We start from the raw sequence: 26,450 nt of genomic DNA, 5'->3' as shown, positions 1-26,450 counted from the left end.
CACATTTTCTTTACAGAGTTTTGTGATCAACTTCTCTAAAGAAAACCTGGCCAGGTATTTATATCTCCTTAACATCCAATTATCTGTTCACCTGTTTTAGCATTCCTTCCCCACCCCCACAAATGGGATGCAAGGTTCAGTAATATACACATTGTTTTATTTGCTGCTACATTTCTCCTACCCCTAAATCAGTAATGCTGAAGGAACACTTTTTGAATGAATAAAAACTTGTCCCTCCATTACAGACAATCCTTAAAATAGAACTCAGGTATTTGCTGTCCTGTTTTACAGACAAATCATCTAAGTCTCAGAGGACAGAGGAATGGTTAGGTTCACAGACCAGGCTTCTGATTTATAGAGAATCAGAGAAGGTCAGACTCTGTTCATACCTAATCTCCGAAAAGTCCAATAACCACCATTTCAATGCATTTTTTTTTCTCCAGCCATAGAATTTGAAGACATGTTATAAACTTTATAAATTTTAGGACAAAGCAGTTGGTACTTACTCTGGTTTTTACACTTCGGTCAGATCCAGCTTCTAGCAAGAGTTTAATACATTCTTTGTTTCCGTTTTTACAGGCCAGGTATAGAGGTGTCTGTCCTTCATCAGCAGCATGATTAATGTTAGCATCATATGCAATTAATAATTCTACACACCTAAATACAAGATTGTGAGTAAGTTCATAAAAACTGAATTTCATTACTGCAGTATTATCTAAGACAAAATAGAACACAGTGCAAGAGCAATTATGTATCTTTACAAACACCGTTTTATACACATACATAAATAACATACATACGAAGTTTATTGTGGCTTTTCCCTTTGTTTTTTAGCAAGTTTATAAGATACAGTTTAGTCACCGATGCAATTACTCCCATGAAAATTTAAAAGAGCAGCTTTGCTCAAAAGCTAACACTTGGTTTATGACACTCCTCTGTATTCAACTTGTAAAAGTTGCCCTTGGAAGATGTTTAACTTACAAGGATGAATAGCTTAGCTCAGCTTGACATATATATTATTTGTGATTCAAAATAGCTTGTGCCTTGAAAAGAGTCAGGCTGCTGAGTCACCCTGAGATTTTCACTTGAAAAAATAATTATAAATAGTGCAGACAGCAGGGCATCATGTGCCTCCGCTATAAAAGGCAGCACGGAGACAGAAAAGAGATGCTTTGGGTAGAAAAAGACAGCAGAGGTTACTCTGTTTTCTAAAGGGAGCTGCCTTATTAAGAAAAAAAAAAAGACACAGCTAAACAGAAACTCATTATCCTGGGGATCAAGGAGGAGGTATGACCAAGATTCCTTGACTTTTAGTAACTTTAAAGGCAATGGGAGCTTGTAAAACTGGATAGTAATGTATTAAGTTATAACCAAAGAAATACTTCAAACCATCTTCTCTCTTGGGGGGTGGGGGGGCATGAGGGAGTGATAGTATAGGTTGTGGGGCATTTGCCTTACATTGGCTAACCTGGGTTTGATCCCTGCTGCTCCGTATGGTTCTCTGCACCCACCAGGATTTATTCCTTAGCACAGAGAGCCAGAAATAAGCCCTGAACACCACTGGGTATGGGCCAAAAACCAAATTTTTAAAATAGCATCTTTGCTTTTATACTAAACTGCATGGCTTTTTACTTGGCTTTCCTGGCAATGCTCAAATCTGACATATGTTTTAAAACTAAGTTACATATTGATGCATATATATATATATATCTTATACATATATCTATCTTTACATATATATGTATCTTTACACATACATACACACACACACACACACACACACATGCACATATACATATTTAATCACACCCTGGATTTCCTGAAGTGTTTGCAAAGCTTTCCAGGACCCCAGTGTCATAACTACAAGACTACCTAAGAAAGTGGCTCTATATTACGACCCACAAAGAGTAAAAATAAAAACAAAAATAAAAACAAACCTCATTGGGCAGACAAAGAACACATGCAAAAAAAGTAATATCTAAATCGGTATCCCTGGGTGTTAATAGTGAATTCGGGATACAGAGATGTGTGTCAGATGTGTTAGATGTGCTTTAAAAATTAACTAAAGGTTATTATGACACTTTAAAACCATTATTCCAAGAATTCTGAAATTTCATTCTTCTTTAAAAATATTAAATCACCATGAAATACACAGTTACAAAGTTGTTCATGATTGAGTTTCAGTCATACAATGTTCTAACACCATCTTTTCACCACTGCACATTTCCCACACCCAATGTCCCCAGTTTCCCTCCCGAGCTCCCCACACTCCCAGTCTGCCTCCATGGCAGACACTTTTCTTCTTTTATCACCCCTTTGCTTTTCCCTTTTAGGTACTGTGGTTTGCAATACTGTTACTGAAAGGGTTTCATTCATATCACTTCTTTTCAGCACCCAGTTCTTATTCAGAGTGATCATTTCCAGCTATGGTTGTCATAGTCGATCCTTCTCTGTTCTAAGTGCAAAATTCTGAAGTTTCTTAAGGTACATTTCTATCATGGTAAAGCACTGAACATTTTCCCTTCCCGCAACTGTCTATATGAGCATAGGCAGAAAAAGCAACCTAATGAAAGTTTACTTTGTTACTGAAATATGACTCAATTTAAAACAGTCCCATCAAAAATCGAGTAAGTCAGTAAAGCATTGCTATAATAATAATAATATATTTTAATCAAATGACCCTTCGTTCTGTGCTCTAATTACATTCAGGAGGTAAAAGTCCTGCTTCGTATTTTAAAATGATAAAAACAAAATGACTAATTGGGATTTGGAAACTGTCACTACAATGTAAGAGTTAAGACTATTACAAATAGCAGAATCTATGTTTCACTTCTGATACCACTGTTAAGTAAGAAAAAATTGTTTTTCTTCATATATTGGGGTGGTAGAAAAGAGTGAACAACAAAATGTTTAACAGCTCATTATACCACCACAAATAGGCTGACAAGCTATAAAAAATCTTGTTCTGAAGTAAATGAAGTCATCTGAGGTTTGGAAGCAGCATTAGTTCTTCACATCTCTTACAGTCAGCTATTTAACTATTATTGAAAAGAAGAAAAAAATTCTCTACTCCTTTGCATTTGATTCAAAATGGTTCTGCTGATTTTATTTGCCAAAGAATTTTAAGTTCTCCTATACATATCCAGCCAGAACTGAAATGCATGTGCACATGACAAAGAGGATCTTTTCGTAGGGAAGTTTAAAACAAAGAACTGGGAGCTTCACTTACTTGAAGTGTCCCTGTGCAGCCGCAGCACACAAGGGTGTAAAGCCGTTTTTATCAGCAGCACTGACTTGGGCTTCTGCATTCAGCAGCAATCTCACACAGTCTACAGTTGGAATAGAACACATTTTCACTTCCCCACACAGCTAGGAAGAGACAAATTCAATACATGCTCTACACAGACACTAAATCCAAAGGACACACCCCATGCACAAGTTCCTAACATAATTGCATCCTGGTTGATACGAGATTCTTTTACAGGGGAATTCTCTTTTTCTGAGGATTAGCAATGCTCTAGACGCAACAACTGAGATATTCTCCCCTCATCTGGTGCTTTAGGGAAGAGCTGCTGGAGAGTGAAAAATTGTCACATGTCAAAAAAATGCTTCACCAGATTTTTCTGCCAGCCTGTCCCAGAAGACAATGTTACAGCATAAAGAATCAGATCTGTTCAACAAATTGAATTTGTCATTCTTTGTAGTTAAATTGTTGAATTCCTAATTTATGATGTTTTACTTTATCTTTACAAAGCATTTGTGCAGTGGGCATCCTAAACTTAATTCCTTGAATAAGGACAAAGGAGAATTCATAATAAGTCACCTGACTGCGGTACAACTATCAACTTAGACCTATGACTTCTATGTATTAAAGAAAATTCCTAGCTCTATTTTGAGGCAAAGAGTTCCAAAGCACTTTTACTTAATGAGCTATTTTCTATTCCCTAGACTCTTCCATTTAGTCCCTCAAACAGGTGATGCTTTGAAAACTTCTTAAGAAGCTGAATTAAGACATCCAAGGAATCTAAGTTAAAATAAATCGTCAAGGCAACTTAAATATATGCAATGTTATTTGACTTTGCATTTGTAGTCAACTCATCTTTTCCTGTACTGCCATATGTTTTAGTATATTTGACTATAAGATTTGCATTTTAAGTAACAGGAGTAATTCCTAATTCAGTGATATGTCATTTATAATTATACTTCTCAGTTCTTTTTAAAAAATAGCAAAGTAACTATAATTCGTTCCAAGTGCAGAACAATTTTAGACCTGTGACCTTTACTAACTACCAAAACTTTCCTTCACTGCAGCACATTCTTTGACTTTCTCTTACATCAGGTATTTCTAAGACAAATGAGGGCTATTTCGTCTTAGCTAAAGTGATCACAGATAGAAGATGTACTTTACACTTGTAAGACCAAAATTTCTATCCATGCATTTCATTGTGCATAAAACAAAGGTGACTTTTTGTGTACTGTAATAAAATTTATTATTATTATGGAAGTGAAAAATTTGAATTTTTTAAATGCTCACACAATTTCTGAATGTTTAATATATAAACATTTATATTAATGTTTATATATTTAAAAAAATGTCCACTGCGACTTGTCAGAGAAATTAAAACCCAAAGAAAACTGTTTTGCTAACAATGTCTATATGTGCTTTAGCAACTTCATCCCTTTGCATGCAAACGACATATCAGCATCTTCACCTGTATGTCCATTCTTAGCAGCAGAATACAAGGCAGAATGGCCATCTTCACAGGAGTAATTAATGTCCAGTCCTTCTTCATTAAGCAGCATTGATAATAAAGTGACATTTCCCTGGGCAGCAGCTTGCTGAAGAAGGGTGGGCCTGCCAGCCAGGGGGGCAGGACCACCACTCATTAGCAAAGGGGTTAGGGAGGGTGACCAGCCTGTGGGTTAAAGTGACCCAGGTTAGACAGTATGAGCTCGGAGATGAGACAGACATTATCCACTCCCTTCTACATTATACACACATATACATATGACATGTGTCCCTAGAGGATTATAGAAACCACATGGTTGCTGACATTATCAATCTGTTAATGTTTACTTAGAACAAATTCGTACTGTTACTTCAGATCTTATAACTGCTGCTAATTGGATTAACATAAATGGTGACAGATTAATTTTAGTCATCAGTTTTGCTCAGAGAAGTGTTAAAATGGTCACTGGCTTTAGGAAACTAAGATGGCTATCTCATTTCAAAAGTTCAGATTTTTTTCTTTAGGAGGATTTCAAACAAATTTGCATGTCAAGGTAACACACAGGTCTCCTCTATTTCAATACCAGTCTGAAAGAGAAACTGATAGCTTCAGGAGTAATACAGAAATAATTTTGAGAAAGAGGTTTTTCCTCTCTCAACCGTGTTTTAGATACTTATACATTGTTTATAAACCATTAAGAAGGGACAAGTACTTTAAGGAATTTCTTTATATTCCTTAAATTTTAAATTTGGAAGTAAAATTAAAAGAGATCATACTACCTTCAGTATTGAGTATAGAAACAAAACATATAATAATTGGATTCATAATCTAACAGCACAATATTCAATACAGTTCAATCTGAAGGCTGTATCACCTGGCCATCTTTATCACTTGGTACCAGAAACTTAATCAGTCAACAAAACTGGACACTCTACCATATAGCTTTAACAAAAGTCATTAAGAGTTATCATAGTTAGATATTTCTCATCAGTATTTAGCAGTTTTAGAAGAGAATCTGTTAAGTATGTGAAGTCGGCTGCAAATAGCATGGAAAATTTTCTGAATTCTTCCTTGATCAAAAGGCTGTAAAAACAGTAAAGTAAAGATGTTTATTTAATGTGATAGTTATTTTGTGTATTTTAGGTTCAAATACAATTAATTTTCAAAATATGCAATTTTATTCTCTTCTGTACAGAGACCCAAATACCTCAAAGCAAATGAACATGGCCTATGTGCACACATTCATTCCACAGCCACACTTTCTCTGTGGCAAGACACAACAGAAGACATCATTTATATTTAATGCACATTGATATTGGAATGGTTTTCAAAAGACATGGCTGTTATGATCACAGGTACGCAAAGAAGTTTTATAATTATATATAATTTTTATATTGGCCTTAAATTATTCCAAGAAATATTAAGAGTGCACAGCCAGAAACTTCTTGATATTTTAAAAACTGTTTCTCGAAGAGTCTTATACAAATGAAACCAGTCTGCTTATTCAGTATTATATTTTCATAATCAATTATTTTTATATATGAATAATTTATTGATATTACCCTATTAAATTTCAACTGCATACAATACGCAAAATCCTCATAAAATTAAATTGTATACTCTATCCCCATTGATATTCATTAGTTCTTCTTACAAAAATAGTATTTTTACTTCATACTTACAAGAAGGCTCCTCTCTGGTACATTTTACCTTTTGTATTTTCTTAAAAACAAACAAAAGAAGCCCACAAAAATTAAATCAGTACTTATTAGAAATGTAATGATAAGCAGAAATTATAAGTATCAAGGTATGAAACCTTGACTGCAAAGCAAACACAAAGGAAAAAAAGGAAAAAAGGAAGGCATTGCACAGCAGTCCTCTGTGGAATAAAGGCAATATTGTTTCTCTCTCTCAGGCTCTCAGGCTCTGTCTAGGGTTCCCTCCCCATTTCTTCTTTCTCTCCCTCTCTCAAGCCTCCCTCTGATCTCTCTCCATCCTTCCCCCAATCATTGCCTTTTCTCTCCTGATACTTCTCCTTTCCCAATCTCGCTCCATTTTATCCAAGGAGTCTTGGGTTTGGGTATCTATTTTTGTTTGTTTTAGGGCCACACCTGATGATGCTCAGGGGTCACTACTGGCTCTGCACTCAGGAATCATTCCTGTGGTGCTCAGGGGACAATATGAGATGCCAGGGATCGAACCCTGGTCAGCAGTGTGGAAGGCAACTGCCCGACTCACTGTAGTAACCCAGCCCTGTCTTTTTAAGAGCATTACATATGGAGCAGTTTGTTATTTTCTTAAATTTGTTTTCCTAGCACAGCAGGTAGGGCGTTTGCCGTGCACATGGCCGACTGGGGTTCGATTCCTCTGCCCCTCTCACAGAGCCCAGCAAGCTACTGAGAGTATCCCACTCACATGGCAAAGCCTGGCAAGCTCCCCGTGGCATATTCGATATGCCAAAAACAGTAACAACAAGTCTCACAACAGAGACGTTACTGGTGCCCACTTGAGCAAATCAATGAATGGGAGGACAGTGCTACAGTGCTACAGTACTTCTGCAATTCTAGGCTTTGGGATCAGCTAAATTTAAGCTTATTTTCAATGGTTTTACATAAAAATACTCCATTAGAAGTATAATTTATTGGGAAATCTATTTTTAATATGAAGGTACCAGAAACATACTTTATGCCACTCAAAATATAAAATACCACTCAAAAATACAATCTTTTTACCACTCAATGTTCTTATAATTGTCTCTTACTAAAAAGTACATGTTATATTTCTTAAATTTTAGATTGCAATCTATGTACTTTTTTGGTTTGGGGCGCCATACCCAATAATGCTCAGGGCTTACTCCTGGCTCTGCACTCAGGGATCACTCCTAGCAGTGATCCAGGAGTGATCTAATCCAGGAAGAGCATATGAGGTGCAGGATTTGAACCAGGGTCAGTGTATGCAAGGCAAGCACCTTAACCCCTGAACTACTTCCTTGGTCCCTATGATCTACTTTAAAACGATTTCACAAAAGAGAAATGCCACCTGGCATCTATTTATAGGTACCAAGTATTCTAAAAATTTTATACCTCTACTCCCACTTCCAATTTTCCTTAGCACTGACAAAATAATTTCAATAAATCCTGCTGTGATTGAGGGAAAAATAAAACTCTACCAAAAGACTTTACCCCCAATTTGAAACTCCCAAGAAGGATGAAAGTGGTAATAAAGAGTTAACTGGTTAAGTAATGGGTCAGTAATCAAAGAACAGACTTACGGCCATACAGTTACTCTAATGATGTTAGAAAGAGATCATTCAGCTCTTTGCAGCATCACGTGCGAACACAAGTCAAGGTGAGCATCTTGCGAAACATGCAGTGATGAAGGGAACAGACAGCACGAGCACTGGCAGAAGGCAAAGGAGTTGAGAACAGCTTCTGGCATCAGCTTCAGAGTGTAGAGAGGGTTAATGTCATAGCTCAGATCAATCTCATTTTCTGATTTAGCCTTAATCCAATCATTTGTGGAGAATCAATTTTTAAAGGTAGGTTTAACTAAGGAAAAATGTCTGAACCAAATTAAATAAAGTGCATCAAATAAAGCAAAAATGACAGAGAAAAGAATTCCTAGGGTATGGGAACTCAGTTGCCTGGGGTGATTTCTGATTTAGACTTCGTTCATCTAATAATTGAAATGTGCTCCTCTGCCATGTTCTGGAGGAAAGAGATACTCACTTAGAATCACAGAATGTTTGCTAAACAGATTTAAGGCGATTTACAATGCAATTCATTAAAATTGTATTTTTGGTTGTTCCAAATCTCTTCGGTGCCTTAACTTAATCATGACTGTCATAAGCTGACATCAAAAGTAAGGATTTCAGAATTTAAAAGATCATGGAATCTAGTGGTTCCCCAAGGAGAGAGAAGTGATGAACTTTCATTGAAAAAACTCAACAAATTTTTGGACTTAATACATCCACAGCCCGCACGGCAGAGTCTGGTAAGCTCTGCGTGGCATATTTGATATGCCAAAAACAGTAACAACAAGTCTCACAATGGAGACATTACTGGTGCCCGCTTGAACAAATAGACGAACAACGTGAGGACAGTGCTACAGTGCTAAAATACATCCACAGTTGTGGGCTGCATTTCCACAACATTACAAAGATTGAAGTCATTTCTAAAGCAAAATCCCAAAAACATTTTACACTATTATCACTGAAGCAATAAGATCTCCTCTGCTTACTATTTTTTTTTCTTTTTGGGTCACACCGGCGATGCACAGGAGTTACTCCTGGTACATGCACTCAGGAATTACTTCTGGCGGTGCTCAGGGGACCATATGGGATGCTGGGAATCGAACCTAGGTTGGCTGCATGCAAGGCAAATGACCTACCCACTGTGCTATTGCTCCAGCCCTTACTCACTATTTCTGCTGCTCTAAAAGCAACATACACTATGGTGTTCAATCCAAGGTCCACTCTCTCCTACGTAAGTAGTACGTGCCCCGTATTAAGGATGAAAAACGTTCTCAGTTCAAGAAGAAAAAAATCACTACCAACACAGAGCTGAAAATGGTAGCACCAAAATCCCAATGCTGATCTGTCTGGCATCAACATCTGTGCTGTTTCTCTGACTTTTCCCGCTAAAAATACAAATACAGACTCAAAAAGCTTAATTTCAAGGAGACAGCTCATAATCACTAAATAAGTCCCAGGGTACTGCTCTCATTATCTGATAATTAGCAAGTACAGTACCACCTGTTTTTCTCATTCCCACTCTCCCCCGCTAAGTTTTAAATATAATACCATTCAAATCTTGCTTTAATTGTTAAAACTTCCCTCTGATTAGAAAGTGTCAAAACTCCTACAAAGCTTCCATAGACGTCTGACCCTCTAACATTATTTTGGAGCCACATTAAGTCCATGAAGAACTGTTATGGCAATAAAAAGCACTTCCTCCAGCACTGGGTAACCAAAAAGAGACGCGTCATTTTTTTTTTATTTAAATCATATTCTCTGCTCACAGGTCCCAGTTTCAATGACTTCATAAACCACATCTGCAATGGAAAACTTTTCTAATACAGCCCACATGCTATATTATCCATCTGCACTCAAGTGTTGAGAGATGACAGCTTTAAATAGAGTAAACAGACTTTGAAAGAAACCAAAGTTAGAAAGGACTGATAAATATGCATGCTGTGTTTTTGAGGTTAAAACACACCACCAGACTGATACCGAAACTGAAGACTACGCTGATCTCAGAGCAAACAGAATCAACTTGACAATCCATAGTGATCTACAGAGAAGACTCCTTGAAAGCAGGATTTTCAATTTCATCACTGAGAGACAGAGCTGAACACGGGCTGTCTGGTGATGCCCCACTAATGTGGAAGTCTGTGAGATAAATATTTAATGAGAAGGAAGAATCTTTCCTCCCATGGAAATACTTGAGTCTAAATTAATGGTTTCCATGTGCTCCAGACCACGGCTTTCAGGTTATTTTAAAAGAAGAAAGCTCTTAGCAAAACAAACTGCAATTCATATAGCAAGATGAATCGCCATACCCTGGAATGTTTAAGGAAGAAGACTGAAAAAGAGAGAGTAATGAGAGAATGATGAGAGAGAGCCTGGAATGTTTAAAGAAAAATACTGAAAAAGAGAGTGATGAAAGGAGAGAGAGAGGAGAGAGAGAAAGAGAGAGGAGATGGAAAGGAGAGAAAGAGAGAGATGGAGACAGAGGGCAGAGGCAGCAACAGAAGAAAAATATAAAATAAAATAAAATAAAAGTTTCCAAGCAATGTGAAGAAAGTGAAGGCCAGTGAATGGACAGACCACGTTCGTAAGAGGACGGTGTAATATTTGAATCCCTTTACCTGATGCTGTTACCAGGAGGCTGTCTGAGGCACCTGCTCTACAGGATGCGGCACTAACAGGGTTTATGGGAGAGCGAAAGGCAATGGTGGTGGGGAGGACAGGGGAACTTTCTGAACATGCAGGCTGCTTCAGTCCAGGGGTTTCAGCAGGCCGGGCACCCACCTGAGACGTGGCCAGGGCTGAAACGGCACAGCCGGCAGGTGCCACAGTTAAATCTATGGACGGTTTTGGTGGCAGCTGAGGGGAAGATGACTTAGTGAGATTCTCCTCGGTTAGGACCCTGCTCCCCTGGGGCAGGGTGGAAGGAGGTGAAGCCACAGTTTTGTTATCAACTTTGGCCCCTGCACTGGAGGCCCTGCTATCCATGATAGCCTTGAGTTGGGGATGTGGGGGAGAAGGAGCTTGGGAGAGCCCTGGCTTTTTGGGAGGGATAGGAGGCGGGTTTCCTCGGTCAACTCGAGCTGCACTGGGAGTCTTTAAACCGGTCCGACCGACTGGGAGGTGGGTGCCCACGTCCCCCGTGGGGGGCCTGGGGGGCGTTCCCGTTTGAGGGCTGGTGAATCTTGACAAAGCCTGGGTCACGGTATTGCGAGCCAGCTGTTTGGCCACCAGGTTGTCGCGACTGGTCGGGGACACATCCCTGGAAGGAGGACTCTGCGTGGTGTTTCCGTTCTGGTCGGGGTCATTGGCATTGCCCTGGAATCGGAACCGCGCGGCCTGGACGCGCGGGTTCAGCCCCGGGTGCAGAGAGGCATTGGCACACGGTGAATGTAAACTGTGCGCGGGTGCGGCGGGTTGGGAGCCCTGGGGAGCCAGGCCGGGGGGCTGCACGGTAGTGGTGGTGGCGGCGGCGGTGGCAGGCAGGGCTGGGTCTGTGCTCGAGCCCGGGGGGCCGGGACTGGGGCCGTTTTCCTCCAGTCTGTTTGCACCCGGAGTGGGGGCCGTGGGCACGGAGGCGCCAGATGAGTCCCCGTGGGAAGCAGCTGGCCTGACCAGCGCGGAGCACACCCCGCCTTTTGCATTTGCAGGGACATGGGGGCTTCCTGTGGGGGGCTTGACAGGCACGGTCAAGGGCAACTTCTTCGCCGGGTCGGTGCTTTCCATCACGGGATCTGTCTGGCAAGCCACGGAGCGGGTGGCCGGTCCTTCCGTGGCCACGGAGATGGAGACGGCGCGCCGATCTTTCGCCTTCCGGGCCAGGGGGAGGCTGGGCTTGCTGTCCTGGCCCTTTTTCAGCTGCTCGATCATCTTCTTCAGCTTATCGATCTCCTCCTTGAGGTCGGCCGTGTGCGCCTCTTCCCGGTGCAGCTTGGCGCGCAGCTGCTCGCGCTCCGTGTCGAACTCGGACAGCTGTTTCTCCAGCTGTGCCTCCATCTCTGCGCCCCGCCGCTTCTCGGCTGAGAGCTCCTCCTCCAGCGTGCTGGTCTTCTTCCTCTCCTCTTCCAGCTCGCCCATGACCTCGTCGAGCTTCTGCGCCTCCTCAAGGACCCTTCCCGACAGCTGCTTGCACTCCTTGACTAGCATGAGAACCACGTGCTTGTTCTTGGTGCGCTCCTCCTCCAGGCGGGCCGCCAGCTTCTTGTGCTCCTGCTCCAGGGCCTGTAACTGCAGCTTTTCTGTCTCCAGCTGGAAGAAAAAAAAAAGCAGAGGACGGCAGGGGTGACTGGGTGGCAAACTAGAGAAGTATCTTTTCTAGTGAGATGTTGACTCTCTTAACAGCGACGTTGCTGTTGGGAGATTCCAAAATGTGCTGCGCTAGGAATGATGCTCAAGGCTCTCAGATGTGTGAAAACTGATGCACGTGGTTTTACAACCCCAAGCGAAGGCACAGCAATAGAGAATCTCAAAATATCGAATAATGCAAACCATGAAAAAGAACTGAAACCTGATGCTCTGAATCACAGCACAGAGTTCAGGAGGATCTGTTTTGGTCAAACTACATTTCTGTGACCAGCACTGGTGGGTTTTTACTAGGGTGGAGGAACCGAGCAGTGCTGAGGGGACCTGGGGCCACTTCAGGCTCTGAAGGTCAGTGCTCAGGCAGCACAGCATCACTCAGCAGTCCTAGAAGTCACCAGGGTAACTGCTGCAGTGCAGGGACCCCTAAGGCTACACTCAATGCATGTGGTATTGGGGGTCTTATTCGGGGTCTTGGGCGACAGAGCATATGCACTTCAGCCCTTCAAGCTATCTTCCCCCAGCTAAGACTTTTTTTTTTAATTAAAGAATGATTTTTTTCACATTATATAATTGAAACCCAAGCACAAAAATTTTTAAGTCTACAACTGTACCTCAAGGTGTTTCACTAATAAAAGTTTTTTAAAAAATGGATAATAAAAAAAAGTGTGGATATAAAGAAACTCAATAATAAAATAACAAATGTCCAAAGGTAACAGAATATGAATGTTGGACTATACCCTTCCTGAAGGAGGGTGTAATAAGAATCATTGGGATATTGGTGAAGGGAAGTAGATACTGTAGAATGCGCATTATGGATTATAGACCCCTTCATTAACTTTATTGTAAATTATGATGCCACAATAAAAATGGGGTAAAAGAAAAAAATGATTTTTTCATTACAAAAGGACTGGTATTGCATAATTGTATGTCTGAAACAGTGGACAACTTTGTAAATCTCAGTGTCTTTAATATGTATATATACACATATATACAGATATATATCTAGTGCTTCAGAACAACCTAGGTAATATGTCAGACAACATAATAAAGAGTGCTGAAAACAGGACTACAGTTAAATTCTATGAGCTAACTCATTATTTGGCTTTTTCCTTCTTTTATTGTTTTGGTTTTGGGACACTTGGTGATGCTCACGGGTCACACCTGGGGAACCATACGCAGTGCCAGGAATCTAACTTAGATCAGCCACATGCAAGGCAAGTGCCTTCCCCATACTGCTCCAGCTTTATAGCTCTTTCCTTTTTAGCTTCGTGGAGCACCTTAGAATGGGTTCCTGTGAAAATGCTAGCAAACATGAGAGTTTTTTATTAAAAAACAGCAAAGAGATAAAATAATATCTTTGATTTGAACTACAATCAGTGTCGGTGACCCCAAAGTCTGACCTCACCTCCTATACCATTTCCACTTGCTCAATGAGATCTACTACATCAAATCCTAGGCATTTCTTGGACATTTGGGGACAGGGACTTGCCTTGGGGTCGTTTACTGCTCTCTCAGCCTAGAATTCCACACACATCTCCATGCAGAGCTCTCACAGTAACCAGTGTGTACACTGTTAGGGGTGAACGGCTGGATGGGCAAGTGGAGACCTCTCGCCCAGCCTACCTCCTTACCCAGCCACTTGCCAGGTCCTGGATTTTCTACCCAGACAGAAATAAGTCTTCTTCAAAAGAAGGCACTGTCCCAAGTCTTGGGTCCCTGGGGCTCCTGCTCTCCAAAGAAGCATTTTTTTTTCAGGGCCCTGAAAAATAGTTCAGCTGCTTAGAAAGCAGGCCCAAGTTCATGGTCCCGGGTTCCTTACCCAGCACCTTAGATGCTCCAAAAGCTCAATCCTGGCAGCTGTGCTATCTGCACCCAGGCAGTTTTTCTGTCTGTGGCCCCTGTCAGTCAGGAGTGTGTGAGTACCACAAAAGGTGTGGTCCCCAGCAAGTACACAGTGTCAAGAGAGCCAGTATTCCTGAAAACAGTTTCTCCCTGTCAGTGTCATTGGAAGAGGAGACTTGGCCTGTTTCACCCCCTACTGTGAGATTGTAGGGCTCTATCCCCCTCTAAATACCATGTATGGGGCCAAAAGTAACCACCCATGGTAGGTGGTTACTACCCTACAGGGAGTCAGAAATATCATTAATTCAGTTTGGGTGCTTCCTACTTTGAAGAAGTTACTGAATAGCATAAAATGGGATCCAACAAACAGAGAGATGGGAATATAGATAACTCCTCTAGAATAATGAGAAACTTATTCATATGCATGCTTTCTACTCTATGACAAGCTGGGGTAACTTCATTAAGTAAATTTGGGGAAAAATAATGTCAGATACTGGATGCTTGATAATTTTTTTTAGCTTTTTTTATATGTAAAACATATGCACCCAGCATGGCTGCAGCTACAACGGTACACAGTTAAGACTTAGGACAATTTTAAGCATTTTAAACAATTTTACTAATACTCCCTTTCCCAAGTTCTTGAATACAAGGAAAAATACAAACTAGGTCAGTTTTCAGTTTATTTTTTAGATATGAGTTTCATAATTTACCTCTGAAGGGAGAGAAATGCACTGTGGAACTTGAATGGAGAATGTGATTTCCCAGAGCAACTCGCTATCGACTGAGTCAGTCATTTCCTTGATGTCACCGTTAACCAGCGTTCAACAGCGCCATCCTTCAGCTGCCACCAGCCAAGCTATTCTGACCACATCACATATCTCACAGACTTCTTCACCATGGACCCGAACACTTTAACTTCTAATTAATGATTACCTTGCACTTCAGATTCAAGGAAGACATACAGAAAACAATGCTGCCATAAAGGAGAAATAAATTATTTTTTATCTTTGTCCTGTCACTCCTGTCTGATAAAGCCTATCTCAGACTAACTTCTATCTCTCTTAGATGAAGGCTGCTGGTGGTATTGGTGGGGACTGGAGTGGGGGCTGTCCTACGGTACCAGGAACTGCCAAGCACCAGACTCCTGCATGCAAAACATGTACTCCAGTCCTTTGAGCCATGGCCCAATCCTGTCTTTTTCCATCTGACCACAGAGAGCAGAGCAGAGAGGAAACCAAAACCATACAATTGATGCACCTCTGAACGCAGGACTCTGAGCTCAGCTAAATCTGAGGCCCAACCATCTATCTATCACTCAGTCTAATTTTATTTAGGTTCCTCTCCAATTTATTTCAGGACACAGTTAAAACTCTGCTGTCTCTCTCCAGTTTACCTAATGACCACTCCATTAAATCACAGTCCACCCTAATAGATTCTTTTGTCAAGAAAATTCAGAATGACTCACTCCCCTGGACACCCATTCTCCTCCCTTAAGTCTTTTTATAACCATGCCAATCCATATGTTCTTCCTGCCACCCAAGGGAGAAAAGTTTCCATCTATTAAAGGTCAGATTTGTTTTAGCAATTAACTTCTCCCCTAGCATTTCTAAGACTTGCTCCATCAGTGATTACGCTGCTGCTTAGGACTATTAAACAGCCCCTCTCTACTAACCTTTCAATCTCTATATTCCCAAACTAAATCCTCCTACTTTAAAAATAATTTGTATTAAAAATTCTCTGAAATTTTTCATCTAAGACAAATTTTTTGTGCTTGAATAAGAGGTGTGAAAACTAAGTTCCAATTTTTTAGCTTGGAAAATTTTCTCTCCATAGATTAGTTCGCTCTGGTTTTTCTAACAGCACAAGCAGAGAAAGGACTATGATTACTATATGGAATTAAATGAGGCAATGTATTGTAAAGCATACAGTGCACCCAACACTAAACTGAAAATTCCATGATAAAATATAAACACTTATGCAATGTTCCCATACCCCTTCCCTTGTAAAACACATTTAAAAATAAGCACTAAGATGGGCTTTGCCTGTGTGTTAAGCTGTTGCCTAAATGATGAGAGAGTGTTTATTGGAAAGGTATTCCAGGAAATGTTCTGTGATGGTGGAAACTTCATGTAATAAGAGATACAGATTAAATGAGCACATCCATTTTTAAAATCCATCAATTACATTTATGATGTGTAAATTTTACTTATATACACTTTTCAAAAGTATTATAAGCAAGATTAAGTAATAGGTTTTTATGTTTGCTTTTTTCAGCAGTGTGGAGTAACTATTCTTAAACTACATTTAGCATACTGGAGGTCTGAGAAAATGAGCAAATACATTATAGAATAATGAAGTTTCTCATTATTCCATAAGTAGGTTTTAAGTTGTGAAGAGCCAAGAATATTCTCTCTGGTACTGGAATATAATTAGAGATATCAACATTAGGGCTGGAGCGATAGCACAGCGGTAGGGCGTTTGCCTTGCACGCAGTCAACATGGCCGACTGGAGTTTGATTCCTCTGCCCCCTCAGAGAGCCCAGCAAGCTACTGAAAGTATCTCGCCCACATGGCAAAGCCTGGCAAGCTCCCCGTGACGTATTCGATATGCCAAACACAGTAACAAGAAGTCTCACAATGGAGATGTTACTGGGCCCGCTCGAGCAAATCAATGAACAACGGGAGGACTGTGGACCATGGAACAACATTACTAAGAGCTAATAGTCTGATCAGAATACGCACACACACACACACACACAAACACACACACACACACCCCTACTTAATAGTATACGTAAATACAAATATAATACACAGATTTCCATAGATTAGTCTCTAAACACCATTTTCCATTCAAAATGAACAAATTGTCCTGGTGGTAATTAATGACCAATTCTAATCCCTGAATATCTTGCTCTAAGAAAGTAAGAAAATACTCAGAAATGAAGGAAAATTCCCAGAACAACTGAAAAACCTGCTAAAAGGGCTCTCACTGGCTAAATCTGCGTCAACCTGAAGCAGCAGTTCAGAGGTTATGGACCTGAATAAGGTATCGGGATTGAGAAACCCCCCACTGCCAACTCAACCATAAACCACTAAAATTACAAAATAATTCAGGCTCCTCCACAAAAAGATACTGGACTCCAGATGACTCTTTTTATTGTCCAACTTATATCACTCACAGCCACACTTAGTTATCAAAGGGAAATTATGCATGAGGTTCTATCACCAAACCCTTATGCAATGGCTCATGTGGAAGAGCTTAGGAGAACTAGCACAGATTCACTGGTAGTGAGAAAGTGGGTGGCTGCTCCAAGAATAGCACCCAGACTTGGAGCCATGAATGAAGAGGCACCAAACACGTATTTTTATAGAATGAAAGGGAAAACTATGTACGTGGGAGAAGAGCAGCAATGTAAAGGCAATTAGTTCTAATTCAAAGTGGAGGAAAGCAATGAAAGCAATTATGGCCATTTGTAAAATGAGATGGCAGCGCATACAAGTTTGTCACAACCACAAAGTATTCTGGTGATGACTTTTAACTATCCCTTATTCCTTATTGCTCTTCCACACACAATATATATATATATATATATATATATATATAATTTATTTATTTTTTTGCTCATTAGCAACTTGGTGTCTTTCCTGCCAGGTGACCCCACTCACCTGCTCAGTCTTGGCAGTCTTGGTAAACAAGTATAACAAGACAGTGGATTAAAGACTGCCCATCCAGATTCGGTTTTATTAGGGTTCTCTCTCTCTCTCTCTGTGAGTATTGCTAGTGGTTTATCTATCTTGTTTATATTCTCAAAGAACCAGCTCTTAGTTTCATTGATGAGAGTAGACTATAGACCGAACATGATTGCCACTCAGTGACTCTTTTGCAAACCACAGCACTCAAAAGGAGAGAGATAACAAAAGGGAATGTCCTGCCACAGAGTGGGATGGGGGGATGGGGGTGGGTGGGAGGGATACTGGGATCAGTGATGGTGGAAAATGGGCACTGGTGGAGGGATGGGTACTTGATCACTGTATAACTGAAATCCAAGGACAAAAATTTGTAAGTCTACAACTGTACCTCATGGTGTTTCACTAATAAAAATTTAAGGAAAAAAAAAAAAAGACTGCCCATCCAGTGCCTGTCAAGGTGCAGGCTGAGGGACAGGTATATGGGGAGGGAACCTGGGAACACTAGCAAAGGGAAGTTGATACTCCTGGTGGGATCAGTGCTGAAACACTGTATGTCTAAAACTCAACTATGAATAATTTTATAAATCATAGTTCTTTGATAAAATTTTTTTAAGGAGATTGCCCATTCCCATAGGGGTATCAGCACTCAGGGCTCTGCAGTTATCACCTGTCTCTTCCTCTAGGGTTAGAGTTTATACAGCGAGAAGGCCAGACAAGTACCACTGCCCTCTTTTCATTCTCTAGGCAGAGTCACAGCCCACAGTCTCCAGCGCCCCCATACCACACACTTGCAGTACTCCTAGGAGAAAATGCACCCTGAAGTGTAACAGCAAATTATAAAAAAGACTCAGGCATGAGATAAAACCACGCATGAACAAAATGTTCTAAATCCTATTCCTAAAAATGTTATTTTAGATATTACCTTAGAGTGGAATTCTATAAAGAGGCCTAAAATGATATTAACAGATGATATAAGCATTTAAAAAATGAAGTAGAAGATAATGAATATATATGTGTATGTATATATATTGCAAAACATAATATAACTATAATGGGGGAAAAGTAGATGACATAAAACTATTTTGTGGCTCTACTGGTTTTGCCCCTTTGTCATTTTTGTCCTGTTGTCTGGCACTTGAAACAACTTTCAAAATTAGAATGCTCCTCTCTATGATACTTTCTGTACAAGGTAAATATGTCCAAGAGTCACTTTGCAATACTTCCTTGCACTAAGTGGGGACTATATTTGTCCAACCAGATGTACCTGTCAGGAAAATCGCGATGTAAAGATGCAGAGGCAGGATGGACTCCACTCAAGGCTGCCTGGGTTAGCAAGTTGTTCACCCCACTAAAATGGAATCTGTGACGAGCACTTGTCTGAGAAGCTGGCTGATAAGGCCTAGTCTCCTAGTTTTCTTACTCATGTAAACTATCTTGCAATCCAACCAACATATGCTTTTTCTACCTCACTCAACCAAAGTTGCCTTTACTTGCTCAAGGTTGTTGTTTTTTTTTAATTTTTATTAGTGAATCACTGTGAGATACAGTTACAGAATTACAAACGTTTATGCTTGCATTTCAGTAATACAATGATTGAGTATCCATCCCTCCACCAGTGCCCATTTTCTACCCCCAATGGTCCCAGCATCCCTCCCACCACCCCAATCCCGCCCCCCCCCCCCGCCCCGCCTCTGTGGCAGGGCATTCCCTTTTGCTCTCCCTCTCTCCTTTTGGGTGTTGTGGTTGGCAATTGAGGTATTATAGTTCGGTCTATAGTCTACTATCAGCACGCATCTCCCATCCTGAGTGGGCCCTCCTAGCACCCTTTACTTGGTGGTCCTTTATCTGTACTTGCTCCAAGTTTAAATCATGTCTGATACTTACTATCTCTTCATTATCTATTCTTGAATCACTATCACACAACTGACCTCATTAGGCTGAGTAGCCCCCTAGAAGAAGCAATAATAGAGCACACTTATGATTTCCTGGGTATTTTTGTGTCTGGCAAAGCTGAAAGATGGTCCCATACAAATTCATGGTAATAGTGTTCCCAACCTCTCAAACAGCCTGTTATCATGTCAATTAGAAATACACCACTTTCAGATAGTGATGGGATGGGGGCAACCTATCTAATACACAAAGCTCCTTTTAGTTTCTTATTAGCAAAAAAAAAATAATAAAATTTCGCCCTCTTGAATTTCCAAGACCTATGTTGACTTCTTATTTTAAAAAGTCTAGACTCTTTGGGGATGAGAAATTATAGTTTCAAAGGATGAAGAAGAAAATATATGAAAACAAATTACAGTTGAAACTCTATTAGTAGATAACATGCAAGATAAATACTAAAAGCCCACATATCACTCTGCCGCGGGTTACTGGCGCAAGACAGGGAAGCATATTAATCAGAGATAAGGTTCCCCAGGATGACTGCTTATTAGCTTATTCAAAGAGGCTCTATAGGAGCAGTCCATTTGCCAAATTGACTCATGCCCAAATTTTTCTGGCCTGCAAATGACTGAATAGTTAACCCTCCTATTAGCAGTCCCAGCAGGATCCAATGCATGAATGAACTCAAAGTCTCTTCTTCCCCTTGAGAGGCCAACCAGAGCCACATTCAGGCCAAATGTCTCAGATTTATCAAAGGGCTATGGCTGCTATGGTTGGGTGACAGATAATGAAGACTTGAGGGATGGAGAATGGGGCATTTGCTTTCCCTGACTCTTGCTGTGGTACTAACTGAAAGTACTGGACTAATTTTTTTGTTTTGGAAAGATTTTTAAAAGAAAATCATACCGCAGGAGTCAGACAGATAGTAGAGCGGGTAGGGCCTTTGTCACTGCCTTGCACATGGCCAACCCAGGTTTGATCCCTGGCACCCATGTGGTCCCCCAAGCCTCACCAGGAGTGATCCCTGAAGGCAGAACCAGGAGTGAGCCCTGAGCACTACCAAGTGTGGCTCCCAAATCAAAACATATCAATTTAATTAAACTGAAAAATCATAGTGCTTTTAGATTTTAGAAAGCTGTTATTTTTTTATAATCTAAGCCAACAAAGTGATTCAAATTGTACATTCAACAAGAATGAAATATGTACTTTTGGGGCTAACAGTGACAGGTAATTTTGGTGCTAAAAAGAATACTGATGTTTTTGGTGTTACTAGTGAATGGGATATTTTCCTTATAAGATAAAGAAAATGAGAATAAACTGTAACTTCTATCATAAGCAAAATGACTAGGATAAAACATCCTTTCCAAAGTAAATGTAGCACACCCAATTGGGGCACCCTTTGCTGAGACAACAATGGATCTGACCCAAAAGTCTTCCTGTATCTCCATTACAAATGGAAGACAGATCACCGCCTCATTTCATATTAATCTCTTAGGACCCAGAGGGCAGAAACAATTTCCTTTCACTCCCAGGCAGGTTGGACCTGACCCAGTCAGTCAGAAACAAACAGGAAATAAATTGATTTAAAGGGGGAGGAGGGGTGGGGGGGGAGCTAGATCAAAAAAACAAAATCTTTGATTCAACTAGAAATGAATTCCTCCCTTTTTTCTCCTATAGGAAAGTGATAAATAAGATGTAAAACTGGAGTGAAATTTAAGAAGACTTGTGCTTTATATATATTAAATGAAAATTACTATGAAAGCAAAATATTTCTCATGTTTTTGATAATTCAGCACAAAACCAGCAAAAAGAATTTATGATAAAATAGCTCATCTGATTCCTAAGAACTTAATTGAAATATATTTTATCCAGGCTACACAAAGGAGCCTCAGTGACATCAACTGAAATAGAATGGTACTTGATGATGCAGTTGTGGAGAGGTCTGTACATCTCCAGACACTGTAGTGGTTGTCTGCTGGGGCATGCAGAGGGGTTTAAGAGATGGCACAGATGGTTTTATTTTGTATCCCATACATGGAAAGTCTTCTACTCTTCTCTGTTACTTTGCCCAGGGCTTTAGTTTTTTATAAAGTGATATACTGAGTGGAAGAATTTCTTGGTTCTACAGCTTTACCAGAACACTGGCACACATACGTTAATTTGAAGATAAAATCACAGGGAAAAACATGAACAGTAAGTGACAATATTATGAATATTGGTAGTTCAGTACATTTGGGTTAGTTTTCCACCATGTGCTAAACGTGCACTGCAGAAAAGGACAAAGAAGAAAATCGCTTCATTTTTATCCCTTAAAAAAAGGTCGGAAGCACAATTACTTTTCATTCTAATCACACCAGACAACATTATCTTCTCTGACGTCCTTACTTCTCCTTCCTTCTGAAGAGAATCAGCAGATTGGCAGCAGATTGGAAGAACTTCTATTTCCATACGGCTGACTGCAGTGATGTTTTATCACACTGTACTCTTTGAAGCATGCACTCACGTGCAATGAATGTGTGTGTGTGTTGGCGGAGAAGAGGGGAAGAGGGAGGAGCTTAGCTGAAATGAAACACATGTGAGCAGGAGCCTGTAGGTCTGGAGCAGACCCAGGCCCACACCCCCCACCCCTGTCCCTGTCCCAGGAGGCGAGTCTGACACTCACCAGAACTAGAGATTCCAGCTACCAAAGCAGCCCTCATTCTAGTCTGCCAGAGCCACTTTTGCTTTCTAAAGACATCATTAAAAAATAAAAGAATAATTTCTCATTGCTAAGAGATATTGGAGATAGGAGCTGGGGTAAAGTAAGCTGAGGGGGCAGTGACCAGGAGGTAAGAATCCTGGCTGCATTACTGGCTGACCCCAAGCTGTAAAGCACGTCTTGGGCACCCAAAAAGACAAGTCCAGAAAACAAACAAATAAAATTCATATTTAAAGAAAAGCATCAAAGAAACCCTTAAAGAAAACACACACACACACACACACACACACACACACACACACACACACACAGAGCGATAGCACAGCGTGTAAGGTGTTTGCCTTGCACACGGCCGACATGGCTGACCTGAGTTCGATTACTCTGCCCCTCTCGCAGAGCTCAGCAAGCTACCGAGAGTATCTTGCCCGCATGGCAAAGCCTGGCAAGCTACCGTGATGTATTTGATATGCCAAACACAGTAACAAGTCTCAAAATGTTACTGGGCCCACTCGATCAAATCGATGAACAACAGGAGGACAGTGATAGTGATATATTTATATATTTTTTCCCCTATTTTCTTGGTGTTATTTTTAAGTTACTTCTGAGAAGAGCCACCAGAATCTTTTTTTGTATTTCCTAAGTACTTCACCCAATCCATCATGAAAATACAATATTTAAGGAAAAAAAACATTCTTGAGATGGTTACCGTGTTTTACAGTAGGCTATGGAGAAAGGGGACTATACTCTTTGTCCTACTTCCTTTATGTTGTTTTTAGCTTTATTCCTTTAAAAAACAATGATTATAAGTAAGTCAACATGGTTGTGGTAGTGTTTATGGCTTTGATGAACATTTACTACACTATCTCTATCACCAAAAGTGTAAAAGACGGGCTGATGCAATAGCACAGTGGGTAGGGTGTTTGCCTTGCACACGACTGACCTGGGTTCGATTCCCAGCATCCCATATGGTCCCCTGAGCACCACCAGGAGTAATTCCTTAGTGCAGAGCCAGGAGTAACCTGGGTGCTCCTGTGCATCACTGGGTGTGACCCAAAAAGCAAAAAAAAAAAAGTGTCAAAGACTCTCCACCATTGTCCAGTGCCACTTCCAGTCCAAGACTTTAATTTCTTTGGGGAGGGGGGGCTCCGAAGTAATACCTGGGGGTTCAAAAGCCACTCCTGGTGATGATGTTTGGTCTGTATGTGTGGCTCTGAATGTTTACCCTTCAGGTCTAGCAATGCAGAACTGATGAAGCCCTGACATTGCTGGGGATCCCCAGGGCTACCAGGGTGCTTGGCAAAACATGCCATACTGGAGACAGAACACAGAGCCTCCACATGCAAAGCCCATGTTGTAGTCTGCCGAGTCACGTCCCTACCACCATGTTACTTTTATTTTAAGCTACAACCTAGAAGAATTCACCAGAATCCTTGAGCATTTTGGACTTGTCAGAATGAAATGCTTGTTCAAAACCTTCTAAAAAATATATTATTCAAGAACAAACCACCACCTTGAAGGTGGTTTCTTTCTTCTTGGTTGTGATAAGGGGATAGAGAGAGTCTGAACAGCTCAATACCTTCTTTTGTCTGCTCTCGGCAGCAGCAAGTTGGGCGGCCATTCTCTCTTGCATCTTCCTGCAGTGGGCCATGACGGCTTCCAGGATCGAGAGCGGGTTGGTACAAACGGGTTTCTTCTCTTTGTCACTGGCACCTGCTTCGTAGTCTCTCTGGAGTGCCAAGAATGGGTCATTTAAATTAAATCTTCCATACCGTTCCTGGATAAATACCTCCTTCCGGCGTGCCTAGAACAAAAATCAGAGGGTTATGTTGAAGTGAGAGAACAAAAAATATACAGAACGATCTTTCAAAGAAGGTCGTGTGATTTCATTTTCCAAACTTGACTCACATCTGTGGGAGTAATGGCTCACATATGCTGCTGGGCAGTGATAGAGGAGCCACAGCCAGTGAACCACAACCTGACCCCCGTGGTCAAACATTCCCCCACCCCTCACTTGTCAGGCATGCCATCTGCCCTACTTTCAAATCTGCCCTGAAGACCACTGTCTTTCACGTCACACACAATGCAACCACTGTTTTCTCCGTGATGTGCTCACTCCAAGGATCTGAGTTTTGCGTTCAGCCTATTGGGGTGGGGAGAGTGGCGGAGAGGTCTCTAAGCAGTGCTCTGGAGTCCCAAGAGTCACTCTTAAATATTCTTAGCCAACTGAGTTTCACAGTTAATTCTGGAGGCTGGCAGTCCTGCTGGAGGCCATCTGGGCCACCCTGGCAGAGCTGGGAGGCACTATGTGATGCTGAGAATGCTACTCAGGACGTTGCACAAAAGGCATGCACCCCAGCCTTTTGAACTATCGTGCCAGCCACCCATATGCTGTGCTTTTTAATTTAAAGTAAAATCCCAAAGGTCAAAAATGAAAATCGTTTCTAGCATGAGTTCAAAAATGATCTGATGACAGAACTTATGTTTTATGTAATTATCATGATAAATCACACAAAATACAAATAATCTCAAACAAATTTAATATACCCAGAAAAAAGTATATATGTCAATTTCTAAAAGAATAAAATATTTCATGAAGCCGTGCCTAAAAAATAATCACCACAATCACATTTTGTAGAACGTGATCAAGTCCAGAACACTAAAAGTTTTACAAAAATGCACATACATCATCCACATTGAAGGGCATTAAAATATAGTTCACAGAATCCCAGGAAAGAATATAACCTCATTTCCTCTAAATGTCACTCCATCAGCGTCAAAGTTAATTGCACACCCACATGGCACTAAATGCAATTTTCTATAATTAGTCTGCAACAGGCTTTGCATAAAATAAAAACTGGTAATGGAAATAAATGGAAAAACTACCAACATTTTCCAAGTCAGGTCATTTGGAATAGCCACTAGAAAAAATTATTCTACCTCACTGCCAATAGGAAAATAAATTACAATAAATCAAGCCTAATTATCTAAAATGCTAAATGTTTTCTAAAAAAAATTGCATACATTTCTCACTTTGAAACAATTGCCTTGACCAACTTAACTTTTCTACTTTTACACTACTGTCAGCAAGCCAACAACCGAATAAACATAGTTGTGGGACAAACGGGAAATTTTAACCTTTTTTCCTCTTACTTGATTAGATTAAAAAACAAGATTTTTTTTTTTCAAAAGCCAAGTTTCACCAATATTTTAAGCTAGTTTTCAGAGGATCATTTTAAACTTAATAGATGACAAGGCACATGAGTCAAAAAGCATTTGGTGTTTCTGCATTTTTCAAATTCAATTAAGTAATCAATGCACTGAGCAAGTAATGCCTGAGAGATGCAACCAAATACAATTTTATTTTGTCCGTCACTTTTCTCCACATGTTATTCAGTATAATAGCTCCTTCCCTTTAGCCCTAATAAAACCTGGGATAGCTTCATAGCTTTTCTAATAACTTTTTATTTCATACAGAGTCAATGGTGAGAGTCATAAATCATCTTCCATATGGTTATCCAAATATCCAAAAACTGTGGCATGACAGCTTCTCTTCCCCAGCTTGGTTCTGCTGCAGGATATATGTGCTGCCAGGAATGGGGTTATGATAAACTGCTCCCATACAAATCATCTCCACTTTTCTTTCAGTTGTTTCTGCCCTCGATGGCAGGAAGGGAATTTGAGGCAGATACTGAAGACTGAAGCGAGGGAATAGGAGCATTCTACTTGACTGATTTTGGTAAATGGTCCTATCCACTCTTTCTTCATGAAATCCTTGATGACTACAGAGGGACACTTTCTCCCCTACTGCTCGGGACCCTTCATCCATAGTGTCTTGAAGTCATATTTTTTTTAATTGAATCTCTGTGAGATACTGTTACAAAACTTTCATGTTTGAGTTTCAGTCATACAATGATCCAACACCCATCCCTCCACCAGTGCACATTCTCTATCATCAATGTCTGCAGTATTACTCCCCTCCCCCTTTCCAACCCTCCTTCTGCATCCATGGCAGACAATTTCCATCATACTCTCTCTCTACTTTTGGGCATTA

General features: G+C 40.5%; 1 protein-coding gene across 3 annotated transcripts in view; it reads right to left on the bottom strand.

Moving 5' to 3' along the window:
• The window catches only part of CTTNBP2 (cortactin binding protein 2), a 157,567-nt gene that overhangs the window by 63,915 nt on the left and 67,202 nt on the right, over positions 1–26,450 (bottom strand). For 2 of the 3 annotated variants that reach the window (XM_056118605.1, XM_056118606.1), the window contains exons 3-8: positions 23,976–24,200; positions 10,762–12,225; positions 6,413–6,452; positions 4,713–4,916; positions 3,230–3,329; positions 507–657 (exon numbers count right to left, since the gene is read on the bottom strand). In XM_056118605.1, coding sequence (XP_055974580.1) covers positions 507–657; positions 3,230–3,329; positions 4,713–4,916; positions 6,413–6,452; positions 10,762–12,225; positions 23,976–24,200 — 2,184 coding nt within the window. Of the gene's footprint in view, positions 1–506; positions 658–3,229; positions 3,330–4,712; positions 4,917–6,412; positions 6,453–10,761; positions 12,226–23,975; positions 24,201–26,450 lie in introns of those variants that run through there. The other variant, XM_056118607.1, reaches the window with a different exon arrangement.

This window comes from Sorex fumeus, unplaced genomic scaffold (assembly GCF_029834395.1).
Source record: "Sorex fumeus unplaced genomic scaffold, SorFum_2.1 ptg000037l, whole genome shotgun sequence".
Taxonomy (NCBI): domain Eukaryota; kingdom Metazoa; phylum Chordata; class Mammalia; order Eulipotyphla; family Soricidae; genus Sorex; species Sorex fumeus.
The sequence above is the reverse complement of the archived record's forward strand: the minus strand, read 5'-3'. Positions and strand labels throughout refer to the sequence as shown.